Source organism: Ciconia boyciana, chromosome 2 (genome assembly GCF_034638445.1).
Source record: "Ciconia boyciana chromosome 2, ASM3463844v1, whole genome shotgun sequence".
In the NCBI taxonomy this organism is placed as follows: domain Eukaryota; kingdom Metazoa; phylum Chordata; class Aves; order Ciconiiformes; family Ciconiidae; genus Ciconia; species Ciconia boyciana.
In genome coordinates this window covers 165,329,770-165,345,746 of record NC_132935.1, presented here as the reverse complement: position 1 = coordinate 165,345,746, position 15,977 = coordinate 165,329,770, and the positions used below count along the sequence as shown (strand labels likewise).

Below are 15,977 nucleotides of genomic sequence, written 5' to 3'. Positions count from 1 at the left end.
AGATCCTTGGAAATGTGACTGTCATGAACCAAGAAAGGGGTGAGTTCAGACTCAGCCAAGAGGACAAGGCCAGACAGGCTTGGCAGCGGGAGGACCAGGCTGAGTAACTTGCACTCGTGCTTACTGCTGTCTCAGGGAGAGCTCTGCGAGCTGTGAGATGTGTATGGACCTTCTCCCATCGTAGACCAACGTTTGGCATTTTCTCAAAAGCCAAAGAGCCTTGCTGGAATAGCTCCCAAGGAGCCCTCCATTTAGACTCCTATCTATGAATTAAATGGGACGCAAGGAGAGAGGGCTGGAGTTTAGCAGAGAACTAGATCACACAGGCACTGACTTGGTGGGAAATACATGATGGGGTACAATGAAAAGCTGCACCCAGTCCAAACCAGAAATCACATTACACGCATAAATTTATTACACGTAATAAATTCCTTCATCACTGCAGACTGAAGCCATGTTTCTATCAGATCCCCATATTTTTTAGCTGGGTGCAGATAGGATGTAATGAAATATTATGGCTTCTAACTGCTTTGTGCCAAAGAGCTCAGAGTTAAGTGGTTGATAAGAAACAGCCATTGATTAGGCATCCCAGTGAAGTAAATCTGTAAGGGTTGGGGGAGGCAGATTCTTGGCAGCAGTGGCCAACTCAGTATTGGGGTCTTGCTGCCGGTATTTTCCTTCCTTTGTGAAATAAGATTCACATGTGGATTGAGGTAAAAAATGACAATGGGGTGCAAGAAGTTGTCAGGACCTGCCAGAAGGAAGGGAAAGATACACAAATATGTGGGTGTTGATATGACATGGTTCTACCCTAGTTTTCTTCACATCACATACAGGCATCACTGCTTTAAAAGCCACTGCCCAGCTCCCACCCACACCTCTCAGTTTCTAAGGACTTTTGTGTCACCTGCTGCAAAAGTGGAAAACTCTCCAGAGCTAATGATGTGCCTGCAGTGCTCACTCATGTGACGGCTTGGCTAGAGACCCCACTTCGAATCTCCTTTCTCCTTGATTTGGAGCTGATATTAAGTGACAAGACTCCTGTTTGTCACCCAAGACGTCTAACTATCGAGGTATTGAAGATATGAGCTGAAGTAATTGTCCTCTTAATGTTTGGACAACAAAGTGTGCTTTAGAGTGTCTTGGTCTTGGTTCCCCAACAAGCACACCAACCTTCAGGCTTACAAGTCAGATGTTGTTTTCCTTTCTTTCCCTCCCTCTGTCCCAGTCAATGTGCAATAATTATGAAGAGTTGCTCTGAAAACCAAGAGCAGGAGTGACGTTGGCTGTTTTCAGCATGCCAGGTTAGTTCCTGTACTCTTAGGCTGTGTGTGATAAGGGTTCAAAGGCTTTGATCTCAACTGGGCAGAGTGGAGATATTTCCAAGGGGAGAGGTTCAATCAGTAGTGTGATGGGGCAGGGATGGACTCTAGGAGAGGGTTCATCATTGAGCATTGTAAGGGGGGATCTAATGCCATATACATAAAACTCTTGCCTTCTCTGGTCTTGGGCTGCAAGGCCAATTTGGTTCTGAGAATACCAGTATGTGGGAAATGGCTATTTTGAGATGACATTTCGACCTACCTGGCTTTGTTCATGTGATCCAACAAAATGTTAAAAGCACAGGGAGTTATACCGGTAGGAATGATTCCTCTGCAAGCATGCGTCAGCATTGGAAGAGATTTTAAGGCTTTCAAAGTGTATGGTATTACAGCAGTGACGCAGTGCCCAGGCTCTTTGTGCCACACTCCCTTGTGATCCAACCCAGAGTCTTTCTGAACTTGTCTGAGGGCAGCCGGACTCTTTCTGTGGGTTGCATTGAGTCACGGTTCAAACTTTATATCCCCAGTGGGAGGGAGTGAATGCAACTGGTTGCATGTGGAGTGAAGATAATTTAACCACTAAAATTGATTCACTACATGGGAAATTACTTTAATGTCATGGAGATCACAAAAGTCCTCATCCTGGCATTTTGCCATGGAAACCGCAGGGGATCAAAGGAAAAGGATGCCATTGGCCATTTTTAATCATGGCTCTTTCTTATAGAGAATGATGTTTTTGCAGTCATGAAAAGCCACTTCACCACTGAACTTACACAAAGAAGTTCTAAAAGCCAAGCTCAAAAATTTCCAGATATATGTGATCGCGTGTTCTATCAAATTCAGAATAATGGTGGGTGTCTAAGAAAAGCAATGCTATGCTCATTGTAAACCAGGAAGGATGGATCTTGCGCAGAGGACACACAGCAGGGATCAAAGATGGTTGTATTGATTTTTGCCTCAGACTTCTCAGGCGACCTTCATCAAAGCCACTTATACTAATTAATTTCTGGGCAGTGGTTGGAGTTCCTCATATGGAAGATATTTTTTGGCAGTATGTGATTATCATCACGTCTATAGACACAGAATAAATGCAATTTATTCCTCAGCCTTTGTAACCTGTTTTTCTGATTTCTGATTTAATCCACAGAGGGATCCAGTGAAAGTCAGTATGCAACAGCTTTGCTTCTCAGAATGGCCCAGAGCATTAGACCCTTTGCTTTTAAATTAAAATGGTTAATCCACGCAGAAAGGAGGGACATATATAGCGAAGACTTGTCATTCCTAGTTGTAGATATGGCCTTTATCGGTAGCATGAACAGTGAGTGTAAATCAGCTTAAAAAGGGGGTGAGCTGTGGAACTGGCCCTATGGACAAGGAGAAGCTCATTGACCTCTCACTGTGATCTATTTTCACTGCCTAATATTCATGTGCATTAAAGAACGTGTCTTTTATACAAATAATTACTGTTCACTTGTAGTTGCCTGCTAGGCATTTCTCCAACACAGAGGAAGGCTCATGCTTTGTTCTGAGCAATAAAGACCTGAAAAGACAGCACTACTGAACTGGTCACACAGCAAAGATGAAACACAGACATGATGCAGGGGCAGATGCAACATTCGGGAAAGCTGGAGGAAGCTGCAAAGCTAAGATCACCATGCGAGGCTCAGGAGGTATCTGGTCACCTGGCAGGGTGGGAAAGCTGCCGGGGATGAGCACACAGTCCTCGCAGGCTGAGCACTACTGCCGTGTCTGCTGCTCCAGGGACCAGCATACAAGATGCCAGCGCTTGGCATGCACAGTGTGTCAAGGAGGCAGAGACAGACCTGAGCTTTGCAGTATCACCAGCTTCATGCAGGGGCAGTGGAAATGGAGAGGAAGAGTGTAAAGTCTCATTAGCTCTACTGGCAATTCTGTGCCTGAAAGAAGTGTTAATTTAAATGGCTTGCTAATGATTTGGAATCAACTAGCAGAGATTTGGAGGCTTTGCAAAATCCATGTTCAAACGCCAGTCTATTTCTTTCCATGGAGAGAGCTACTTTCAGTCCAGAGAGTATGTGAAGCAATTTAAGTAGACAAATTTGTACTCCACATTGAAAAGATCCAATGAACTCTGCATTTCCAAAAATCAAGGAGCTTGACTTTTGAGGTGGATAAACAAAACATTCAGAGGACTAACTTAACCTATGTCCCAAAGGCAAACTAAAGTAACAACCAAGCAGCAGGATGCTTAACCCCAGACCCAGCTGTTGTGCTTCCCTTTACACCTGCAAGTCGTTAATTACCCACTCGTATAATTATTGCTACAGTCAGACATATTGTGTTTGTATATGCATGTACAGTGATGGCGTGCATGTACAGTACTGAGGTGGATGGGTTGAAGGTCTAGTTGTAAGACCTGCAGGCAGGATGTTCTCATGATGCTCAGATTATGAATTTAAACCACCAGTGCTGTGGAATAATCTGGTTGTGACAAGCCCAAATCAAACCACAGCCCTGAGCGGGAAACTGCATTTTAAGATGCCCTGGGTCATTATATATGCCAAATGTTGCAGAAACTACTGGATGGCAGCTCTCTTGTGCATCTCATGGGTAAAGTGTTTTGGTTTCTCGCAGCGGTGTGGGATTTTTGCAGGTGGAATGGACCCATTGTGTCTGCTCTCAAAAAGCTGCTCACAGGTTCTCCTACCATGTGGCCTGAATGACTGTCAGTCTGAGTGTGTTCAGTCCTGAAGGGAATGAGAACAAACATTTTTTTTTCACATATGTTGGGGTTTTCCTGTTCTTGGAGGGTGGTTATGAACTGCTGATGAACTGTGATGTAAAAGACAGATCTTAGCTTTGGTCTGTCCACCCAGGGTACTGGGGGAATTCTCATGGGGATGAATTTGAATGGCACAGTATAGTGAGACAGTTGGAGGATATTCCAGCATCCAACCCTACACTTGTAACAATCAATACATGTATATGTGTGTGCATGGGTGTACATACCTACAAACACAGGAATCATTTAACATCTCTTGATCGTGGCAAAAGAACCATAGTGTGTTTGTAATTGCATGATTATTACCTCCATGCATGAGTCCTACCTCCAAAAGACATTGCATCCAGCCACCTAGCTCATGCAGTGGTGTTGCCTTCATTGAGGTGGTTTTGGGGATCACTCATGCTGGGGCTGGTACTGATTCTTCTGCTGGCACAGATGTTCTCCAAGAAGGTCTCCTATTTTGAGAGTGATTTGGTCTATCTGGCTAACCTTACACAGTATGAGATCATTATGCCTAACTCTAGGCAAGCACTTTACCAGCTCACTACCTCCTTCTTAGCCTTTCCTCCTCTGTGTGTCTTCTTCAGGACTGAGAAAAATAAATTAACATATCAGGTGGCCCATCTTAGACACAATGTCTTCACAATGGTTTTATTGCTTGTTTTCAGCAGTGTCAACCACAGAGAAGAACCTCCTCTGAAGCAAGGAGATGAACCAAATACAAAGGAAAAAAATAGCCAATTCATTGCATATGTACAGAGTCAGAACAAAATAAATAACATCGGGCAAAAGGCCATGAAACAAGGCGGAGATTTCACCTGTGCTGAGCAAGCAGGCCTGTTCTCGCTGGCATGAAGAATACATCACAAGCACCGAGGTACATAAAAGTCCACAGAGACAGTGATTCTCTGTTCACAGCCAGTTTTCATCACTCTTTGCTGTCAAAGCCTATTTACAGGAGGGCAGAGCAGAGGTGCTTAGTTTGAGTGAGAAGAGTGAGTTGGCACCAGCTACTGAACAACAGCTTGAGGTGTTTGAAACAGAGTCTGAAAAATGCACTTTTGAATTCAAAAGTGCCTTTTCGAACTTAATTTATCATCATCAGAGTATCAAAAATGTGTTGGTTTTTTTTTTTTAAATGTGCTATTCAGATTTCCTCTATCTACAAATTTACAATATCCACAAAACTGGGGTATAAAACACTAGTGCTCTGCTGATGCCAATTTGCGTGTCCTAAAGGCCTGGCCCTCAGAACCCAAATGGGCATTATTTCCCGTACAGACCTGTTACGTAGTTTCCAGTCCCAATGTTTGTCTTCTTCCCTGTGATTTCACAGTATGCTAGAAATAACCAGGGTTTCAAACCCAGGGCTCTTCAGTATATAGCGCAACACCATGCAAGCAAACAAGGATTTAGGATGTTCAGACAGTAGGAGGTGGAAGAGACGGTCCATGGGCCCAGGAAACTCCTAATTCCTAAAAGCCGTAGTTTACAACTGTGCAGATCTCCAGGGGAAATAACAAGATCAGTCATTGTAATTATACCTCATCAGACTGTTATGCAAATACTGGATTTGGAAACAGGGTGAAAAGTTGACTGGCTGAAAGAAAATGGATTGAAATCCATGCTGTTCTGGATTTTGGGACATCTGACTCCATGTACCAGTCTGGGACTTAATTCTTTTCCCTGTTACACCAGTTTAGTTCCAGAATGATACCAGCAGAGTCATTCCAGATTGATATGGGTATATATGAGGCCAAGAGCTTGGCCTCCTGCTCTTTGAGGGTCATCTACAATCAAGAAGCATTATGGTCCTTGCCACCATAAGCATTGGTGTATGAAAAGTGCAAAGTTGCATTGCGAGTCAGGGAGCTCAGGACTGCAGTCCTTGTCTCCAAGATTTTGGCACATTCATTGGTGCAGAGATGCCCTGGGAGGAAGCACAGGGCTGTGCCTGGGCTGTGTCAACACCCCGGTCAAGATCCTTCCTTCAGCTAAACGCCCCACCTGAAAACAGAGAGGCTGGGACACAGCGGGGAGGAAGCACATTTTACATGGGCTTTGGTGTTAAACCTAGATTCATCTTCCAGAGAAGAAACTTTGTTTCTCAGTCTCCTTGCTTCTGATACCACATGGATTTCCATAGGCCATTTATCAAACCAAGCTGAACTTGTGCGGACAGAATAAAATAAGCTTCACAAAGACACGTATTGGCATTTCCAAGTTTGAGAGATTCCCTTTTAGTCTGAAAATATTTCATATTTCCTGCAGAAACCCACTGGGTTTTGCCTTATTTAAACACTGTGGTGAAGGTGGAAGGAATGGAGACAAAATAATCCCACCAAACCCCTTTAATCCCTGCCATGGAGCCAAGTGATGTTCACTCCTGAGCTTTCTTTGGAACTTCACTTTGCTTTTTAAAAACCACTGGCAGTCTTTCATTAATCAGCAGGTGCATGTCTCTCTGAAAGTATTTCCATCAGATTGGAGCAGAGATTTGGTTTCAATCCCTTCGCTCGCATAGCCCTGTGACAGACACCACCCTGCCTCATTGCTTCTGAGCTGAACGGGAACCAAGCGGGATATTGAGAAAGAGGTAAATCTGCTGATTAGTTAATTTACAAAACATTTTTTCTCCAGTAACACCTTCCTTGAGAAAAATATAACTTCTCCCTAGGCAAAAAATTAAATTAAATTAAATTAAAATAAAATAAAATATTCAGGTGTTTCATCTCCTGGGCTTTCTTGGGATCCCTTTTTCATGCCATAACTGCAGTAATCACGCTACTGCATATACACCTCTGATTTTAAAAACTAGTTTCAAGTTAATGCCCTGAAATTCTGCAACAGCCTAGAATTTCTTTACTGCTCTTTTTTAAACCTTAAACATGGTCATATTCTCATTTCTTGCTGCTTATGAGAGGGCCACAGAGCAATATAGGTCCCAGCTGAATAGAAATATCTACAGTCTAATGTTAGGATTGAACCTTGTACCTCTAGACCTTGAGACAATAATTTAATTTTTATATTGTAATTGTTCCATACTTATTAATAATTGTTTAATAGTTTAATCACTGAAATATAGAGTGACTAATTAACAGGAGGGGTTTGATCTCTCACTGGTATAAAAAGGGAGTAAACAGTTCCAGGCTGAAGATAAAGGAATTATTCTAAAGGTAAATTCCAGTTTAATGCTGGTGTAATTCAGGAGTCACTGTAGTGAACTGACTGATTGGTGCAAGTGGGATCAGAATTTGGTCTGATTTCTGTAAAGAGTTTTGGAGTCCAAATTCATGATCCTCAAACATATCTAAAAGCCTGTCACATCCAAGTATGCCTCTTAATCCTATTTTGCAGCAAATTAACACAGTTGTTTTCACTGGAGCCATTCCTGTCTTACACCAGAGTTAAGGGGGTCAGACTGGTGCTTTGTGAGCAACAGCAGCAGTCCTGAGCACTGCATGGTGTATTCTGCACGGGTTTAGGACAATGCAGTTTGGGCTGTCATTTGGGGTTGCAGTGAGGTCCTTGAACTCCATTTTATTGATAAGTTGGATGAAAAACAGAGTAGAGGAGGCCAAGTTAGCGGGCCAAATTCCTGCACTAAGCCACTTAAATGAGAGCCTGATCCGAATGTCATCGTTCACTTGATTGCTCATATCCCCAGAGTGACAAGCTCCGATTTCACCACTGATGACTCTGTTCTCCTGAAATACGAGGCCAACACAGCCGGGCTGGCAGCTCTGCGCTGCCTGCATCACTAATATTGCCATGCCTGTCACAGCAGGTATATTCAGGACATTCATTTAATCTCTCAAACACCCTTGACAGCATAATGGCGATGTGGCTGGATGTTTGGCGATGAAATAATTGCAAGTAGGATGCCTGGGGGCACTGTTCTTGGCACGTTAATGTAGTCAACATTTTTTGAAGGAGACCCTCGGTTTAAGTCACATCCTATCTTCAGTCTCCTGTGCAGAATAACCTGGTGGTGCAGCTCAAGGACTGCAGAAGGCCCTGTGGCATGGGTAACTAACCAGCCAAATTCTTCCCTGTCATGTCTCTAAAAGGCAAGCCCATTCCTGCTGCCTTTGGCATATGGTTGATGTTGGCACAGGTTAGCACAGGGCTGAAACGGAAGAGAACCTGTAAATACAAAACAGAAGGTCTTCCTGCAAATGGAGCTACAAGGACAGGGAGAGAAAGAGGAAGGTGAAGAACAAGAGTGAAAATGCACAAGGTGTCTCACTGCTCATGGCTCACAGACATGGACCTTCTACCCCAGCAAGGTTGCCTAAAACAGATGGGAAGGGTTTCCCTCACATCTCGCAAATGAGGTTGCTGGTAATGGTGTGTCACTTATGCTCAACAGCTCTGTGCTCAAGCTCCTCCTCTGCTTGTCTGGGACCTGGGATTCAAGTTCATACCTTAGGCACCTCAGTGATACAATAACAAGATTAGGCAGTGCTCCTCTGCAGCCCACCAACTTTGCTAGGCATAAATAGGTAGCATGACAGATGAAGAGGGTGAATGACTTTGCAGCTTAATGAATCAAATCTTTCCCAGACTGATGTTGCTTCCAAATTCCGAACCAGTGAAAGGAAGCATTTTACACCAAGTGGAACAACTTGGAAGCTGAGAAAGAGCTTTCCCTTGCTTCTTCTGGGCTTATTTGCAGCTAGCCATTCACCTGGTGAAACGCGGAGCTGGGTCAAATCCTTGCTTTGAACCAGGCACAGGAGAAGATACTGGTGGGACTTCTCCAGCATCTTCTGTGCAAGTCCTAATCCAGGTCTGAAAGCACTCACCAGAGCAGCACCAGCACGAAACACAAAGAGGGTCTTTGCCTCTGAGAACCTCATGGGAGTTTCAATGGGGACCTTGTTCCTGGGGTGTCAGGGCATAAGGCTTCATGCAAGCAACATGGGGAAATTTTAAGCATCCTCTTGGTTTATCTGGATTTTGGGAATTAGAGAGCTGCTAAGAGAGGATTTTGATGATCTTATGGCACGTCAGTGTTGGATTCTAACTGCTAATGATATGGTTTCAGTGTAACATAGCCATAAGAAAGATGGCTTGCACCTAGCTATCCTGGGGTCTCATCAGCACTTTAATTCCAGGACCATGGAGCTCATTATGACTACCTTCACAAATATCTACCTATCCCTTTAGGTTTTGCAGGCTGGGTAGCCATGGCTACGCTGTGACAGCATCTGAGCTGGCTCACTGGAAACTCATGAGTGCATGTCTACCCTTCAGGGCAGTTGTATCAGAGTATCTCATGCCCCTTACCGACTTCAGCCCCCTATGCTGTTCTTACTCCCACATATGGAGAAATACTTTGGAAGCACCAAGCTCAGATGATAACAGGTATAGCTCTGGGGAGGGTTACAGCATGGACCAACCACCGTCTCAGAACTGAGAGGAGAACGGGATGTCCAGATCTGCACCTCTCCTCCTGGGCTCAGTGTGGTTTGTTGGCAGTGAATCACAGATGCTTAAAGCAAGGAAACAAGCAAGCAAAACAAACCCCAAACCCACCAAGTTAAAGATGCTCCCCTTCAATGAACTACACTTCATTTTGAAGAAGAAGAAGTCCAGGTGCTAACAGCACCTGGTAGATAAGTCCAGATCTCCGAACTCTGAAAGAGCAGCCCGCCTTCCTTTCCATGTACATGCATTGGTGACCCAGACTCTCCTTCACGAGGACAGTGCTATGACATGTTATAGTAGGATGTCAGCAGCCCAATTACTAAGTGTACAAAAGAGCTGAGCGGGGATTTCCCACACCCAGTGTAAAACTGGTGCAACCCCATTTGATGCAGTTGGGTGGGACACAAACAGGAGCATCCGCATCTTTGTGTTGTCTATCTTCTGACTGAGTTTGGGATTGCGGGGATTGTCTCAAATCCAGTGCCTGGGATCGCGAGCTGCATGTGATGCCTTGTGAGCCACCAGCCAGGCGTGTCTGAGCAGGATTTGGTTTCACCCCACTCTTTTGCCCCTCCACCAAGAAAAGAAAAAAATAACTATTCCCTTGGTTTTAACAGGATCTATATGCATTCTTCAAATAGGGATTGCCCCTACATGGAAACTAACAGGCCTTCAGAAAAGAGGTAAAATACACATGCACGTCTTAAAGATCTAACAATGCCTTCATCATAGGATGAAAGCTCCCTGTAAAAGCTGAAGAAGAAATCAATTTAATAGCTCCTTCACTCTTTCCTGACTCCTAGAGTACCAGTTACGTGCTGAGACAACCTTGTTCTGATGAAAGCAATTTTGCTTGCTGCTGCGATGCTAATTTTTTCATCTGGAGAGTGACTCCTTATGGCAGGTCTGATTCAATTAAGGATTACAGGGTTCTACATCTCCCTTTCCTGGCAGTGTGTGCTAAGCAAGTGCAAATGAATTACAGACCAATTGTTTTCCCCTGATCCCTAATGATCCTGGGTGCATTAATGCACCAAGATCTATGGGTGAACTTAAAAAGAATGAAAGACACAGCCGAGCTCCGCTTTTGGCATCTGTACCTGGTTTTTATACATGCAAATCGAGTTTTCTGTTCATTGAAAACAACCAAACAAAACATGATGTCATGAAGGGCATTGAAGGGCAGAGGAGGGCAGAGAAGGGCATTCTCGCTGTTCCTTCTCAGTGACCTGCTTTTCCAGAAGGCACCCAAGGGTGCTTGGAAAGCTTTTGCTTACAAGGATGGTGGCCCATTAGCAGAACACACCACAGCACTGGGCCATCCTCCGAGGGGCTTTCCTGGTGCTGCAGCTTCGTCTTCACATGTGTAAAACGCAGAGGCAGGGGCCATGCACTGGCCTCTCCCCTTCCTGCTCATGTTCCTCCTGTCCCTTCTCCCTGTGTCCCTGACTGTCTTTGGTGCCTTATCACCACCTCTTATCAATGGGACTTTTGGCACATTCATATGTTTGGCATTTTTTTTTCCCTGCTTCTTGCCTCCCTCTCTCCTTTACTGGCTCATTTTTTAAAAAGTGCAATTTATCTGTTTCAGAGATGCTGGTTCTGGTAAAGCCACCAAGGACTCAGGCTCTCCCTCCCTTACCCCCCATACTTCATTATTTATGACACATCAGGATCTCCCAGGCTCTCCTCAAGTGACTGAGACCCTTACTCATAGTTATCAATCCCTGAGGGTTTGAAACTTAGGAGTGAAAGGTCTGAAAGGGGAGAGAAAAAGTAGCTCTCTCCTTCTTGGCTTGTCTGATCTTGTTCTGATGCCAGTGGCTTTTCCAGTTTTGTGTCCTCTGTTGGCTCATGCGGAGCATGTCATTTCACAAGGGTTTGTCATCGTATCGCTGATTCCTGGGGATCCTTCTGTCTCTCAGTTTCTCTCTTGGATGCTCAGTGCTCGGAGAGTCTCTCCCCATCACACCAGAGAGAATTCGGCCTGGAAGCCAGAGCACCGGCGTGTCTTTGGTGAGCACTTGGTCAGCATGGAGATCTGGGTGCTGAAGTTGGTGCCATTGCTGCCTAAGGAAGGGTGGTGATACTTCATGTCCGAGCCCAGGAACCGCTCCAGATGCCACCTCCGCCACTTTCGCTTGAGCTCAGCTTGGACCTAGGTGGTGGGAAGACAAGCAAATCAGCAGAGGGAAGCATCTTCCAATGCTCTGACTTGATTGTGTGAGTAGCAATGGGTGACCCACCTACCAAGGGGCCAAAAATTATTTTATAAAGGTCACTAAACTCAACCTGGCCAGAACTTTTAGCCACATAGTAGAGAGGTCACACCCCAGCCAGTGAACTACTAGAGTAGAAATCCCTGAGCTTCAGCAGAAAGGTGAGCAAAGGGAATTGCTTATCTGATACAGTGAAGGTGCCAGACCACTTAACTTTAATGGCAACATATTCTATGCTTTGTGAGTATAATTAAGATTTTTTTTTTCACTGCCCTGTTTTTGCCCACATACAAATGATTTAACTATAGCTTGTTTGTAAAGCTGTCAATACAGCTGTGCTTTTTTGATAGAAGCTACTTGTTCCTGCTCAGGGAGTTCACATACATCGTCTAGTTTACACTGTCCAGATTCAAATCCTGAACAAATCTGGCCACCGTCCCTGTCCCCTCCTGCAGCCTTCCGGTGCAAATCTTTAGATAACAGTATGAATTAGATAAAACAGCTGTGTCTGAGGATCTCTGGGATCAGCAAGCACAGGAAAAGTACAACACCAGAGTGCAAACCCCAGGACTGGAAACGTGGGAAAGGCAAGATCAATGCCTGTAAGGTAGAAGCATGTTTACCTGGCACTGGTCTGTGCCTAACAAGTCACGTCAATGCCTATAATGGTTTTGGATCATTATAAGTTTGTGTGGTTCTGTCCTATTCTGTGCAGGCTTACTGGCAAAGGTCTCTGCTGGAGCTGGGCTATCTGCCCTGCATGCCACTGCATGATGTACACATGGCATCAGCATGACTGAAAGCAGCATCAGAGCTGTAAGAGAGCAAATTGTGATTCTGGACACTCTTCCTCTCCCCAGGAACCTGGAACACAAACCCAGATCACAGCTGCTTCTTTCTTGTCTGTGTTCAGTTTATTGAGCTGAAAGTGCTCCAGCTGACAGCAGCTCCAAGTTTTTATCTGGTCACACCTACTTGGTAGCCTCCGCGATATGGATTTAGTCAGTCTCAGCTGAATTTCTTATGGGCAGATGCAGCATGGTACAAAAATATCACTGCACTAACAAGCCTCTATCTTGGCAGTGGGCTTGATTCTGTGTAGGATTCATTGAGGTGCTAAGCATGAGTAGGGCTTAGAAGATGGGCTTTATCCTTCCCTGCTGAAGGTGGTCCCTTTGGATCAGGGTTTATGCAAGGTCATATGGGAGTTCCGCTGATGCTGTCTCATGAGCAAAGGAAGGACTCAACAGCAGAAATATTACAGTCTGCACAAAAGTCCTAATATGTTTATTAATTGTGCTGGAAACTGTCAGGCAAATGGTTGAGTTGTTTTTCTGGAGTGAGCGATTTGACGCGGAAGCTTCCCGCCAATATGGTAACATCAGGAATTGGACATTTCTCAATCCACTCTCCACAAGCATTCAGTTTGCCTTAGCTGGAAACATTAACCAAACAATATTGTTGATCTTACCTCCCCATTGAGAAAACAGTACAGAACAGCCACCACAAATCCCTAGGGAAAAGGAGAGAACAGGCTTTTAGGACCTCGTAGCTGATATTCCCCTTGATCACAACCCAAACTCACTGCAGCCTTGGAGAAAGGGCACGCCACTGGGGGACTGCTAAGGTGCCCCTTAGAAACCACTTGATTGGATTTTCCCTATAAAAGGAGCAGGGGAAGATTGGTTAAGGTACCTTGCAGTAGATGTATGAGTGTGAGTTCAAAGATTGCTCCAGACTGGTGTTTGAAGCCATCAGCAGTCAGCTCAGTTCTAAGAGGGGCACTGGGTCATTCGAACTTTGCTGCTTGCTCTTGTCAGCTGAAACTGGGGAGATCTAAACATGCTCACTAGTACATCGTCAAGGTCAGAATGATCTTAGACATGGTACAGGGCTAAACTGTTCCTTTTCCATCTCCCCTGCAGTGACATCTCATTTTTGAGAATCTCAGCTTTCACCAAAAAAATAAAACAAACTTATCTCTAGACCTTATGGCTGCAGACACTAAAGACAAGAAGTGAGTGTAGGTCCATTTATCTCTCAAAGGAGAGGTGCCAGATGTGAAGTGATAACGATGTAGACAAGGATGTTAACTCTTTTACCACTGAACAACGCATGCCACTGACACCCGTATGGTACATGGTGACAGACAGATCCTGCTTGCAGGCTGTGAGAAGACAAAGTGGCTAGAGCTGATTTATGGATGGATGCAATGGGATGAAATACATAAATAAGTGCTTCTTTTAATGCAACAGCAGGGCCAAGGTGAACAGCCCAACATGGGACTTGACTGAAGTGAAGTGTGTAGGAGTGTCTAAGAAGCAACCTTCATCGGGGCTTCCTGAAGATTAATGCAGAGGACAGCCCCATTATCCATCCTTGTGGGGAACCTGTCTCCTATACCAATGAACTCGAATCCTGCTTGAGGAGGATCTACAGGCAGGACTTGGTTTATTAACAGAGGAGAAAGTCCATGCAAGTCAACTGGTTGAAGACAGATGAGGATCCTGTTAATGGCCAGAAAAACATTCCTCCCAAAGGCAATTTATCTCATCTTACACCATGTCAAGAATATATAAACTGAACTAAGGTGCTCATTTTCCTCCTTTAAGTACAAAAAAACCCAGGGCAACTAAGTTATAGAGGTACATTTTCTTTTCAGGTGCCTAAAATGAGGAGACAGAATCTCCTTTTGGAATTCCAGGAGGCAAAATATAAAATTATCTTCCATCCTGGCCAAGCTGGAGTGAGTAGCTTTTTCTCCAAAGGTATAAGAGCAGTATTGGGCATGTCCAGGAAAAACGCAGCTCACATGTTCGCTTATTCCCTTGTCAAACTTGTTACACTTCTCCCTGCTGACAGACCTGGTGAGTGACTGGTGGCCCAAAGGGTGACTTACCTGGAATGACCCAACCACGAGCTCAAAGACCAGCTTAACTTCTGCTTTGAAATTGTCAGGGAAGAAAGCAAACATGATATAGTGAATGCCAAAGAGAGGGATCAGCAGCAAGGTGGACTTGGCCAGCCTCCTGTTGGAAAGACAAACATGAGCCATAAGGGGAGAGGGAAGAGGAGCTAAAGGGTAAGTTGATGAGAAATCCTGCAGCTGAGCCTTATGCAACCCTGAAACTTTAATTTGCTGCAGTACATATTTGCTGATTACCTGGATCATGATGGTATAGCCTGTATCATGCATGTTAAGTGCCTTTGTTTGCCCTTAGGAGATGTGATATGGGCCACTTACCCTGAGGTCCTGGGAACATCCAGCCTTCCAACAACAGCCTTGAGTGAGGCAGCATCAGGAGGCTGCCCTTGCCCAGAGGGAAGAAGTAGCTGGGGTACAGCGAAATGGAGGGTGTTGAGATAGGTTCTCACAGCCTAACCTCCTCAGGATCCCTCTGATGACCTGGGCTGGGATGCAATGACATGTGGAGGTGGACCCTCAGCTGAGCACAGTCACGGTATGGCAGTTCAAACTAACCAAGGACCATGCTGGGATCATTTCCATAGGCTTGCTTTCCTCCTCGTTAATAGCTCACATATAAATATATACGTGCCTCCAGCTGAGGCAGAGTGATCAGCCCTAGATTATTTCTCCTTGGCCTGCAGACTGCAGATGGCTGGTGATTTCAGATGTGGTGACAACATAAAATGTGACATCTTTATTCTCAGTAACTTCAATGAAGGTATTTCTTTCTCCCTTCTCTCTTCTTCTCCTCCCACCGGAGATCTTTTTTCATCTCTACAAGCTAAATCATCCTCTAGCACTGTCTTTGTTTGCTTGGGATTTCTGAAAATTACAGCTTCTGGGAGAGAAATGGTATGTTTAGCTCAGAATAATGACAGGCTATCGCACAATGAATGTCTCCAAAGGAGGGAGATGAACAGTATTAGTTCTTAATGGCATCAGGCTGGGTAATCAGAGGTCTAATTAGGAAGAGATGAAAATGTATTAAATCTAGTCATTATTAAAATATAGCTGATGGAAATAAAATGAAATCAAGGACTTAAGGATGCTCATGGGAGTTTTGGCTCCCTTGGTCACCTACAGCCTCCTGTGTCCCCCTCTCCCAGAGGCTTCTGGAGGAATTGAAGCTAAGGCTGGGATATTGGAAATACTTGTTCTACCATCTGCAAACCCTTCACCTCCAAAGTCCCATCAGGCTCAGTCCCCTCGACCATCTTCATTTATTTGCCATCTGCATAAGCCTGCTGGGAAGGCTGATGTGCCAGCTTTAT

The 15,977-nt window shown here is 44.7% G+C and overlaps 1 protein-coding gene across 2 annotated transcripts in view; it reads right to left on the bottom strand.

Annotated features, from left to right (window-relative positions):
• Window positions 1-4,749: 4,749 nt before the first annotated feature.
• The window catches only part of LOC140648582 (vasoactive intestinal polypeptide receptor), a 122,203-nt gene continuing 110,975 nt past the window's right edge, over window positions 4,750-15,977 (bottom strand). Inside the window, exons 11-13 of one of the 2 annotated variants that reach the window (XM_072854828.1) lie at window positions 14,638-14,767; window positions 13,210-13,251; window positions 4,750-11,677 (exon numbers count right to left, since the gene is read on the bottom strand). In XM_072854828.1, the coding sequence (XP_072710929.1) occupies window positions 11,486-11,677; window positions 13,210-13,251; window positions 14,638-14,767 (364 nt within the window). In that variant the 3' untranslated portion in view covers window positions 4,750-11,485. The remainder of the gene's footprint in view (window positions 11,678-13,209; window positions 13,252-14,637; window positions 14,768-15,977) is intronic. The other variant, XM_072854829.1, reaches the window with a different exon arrangement.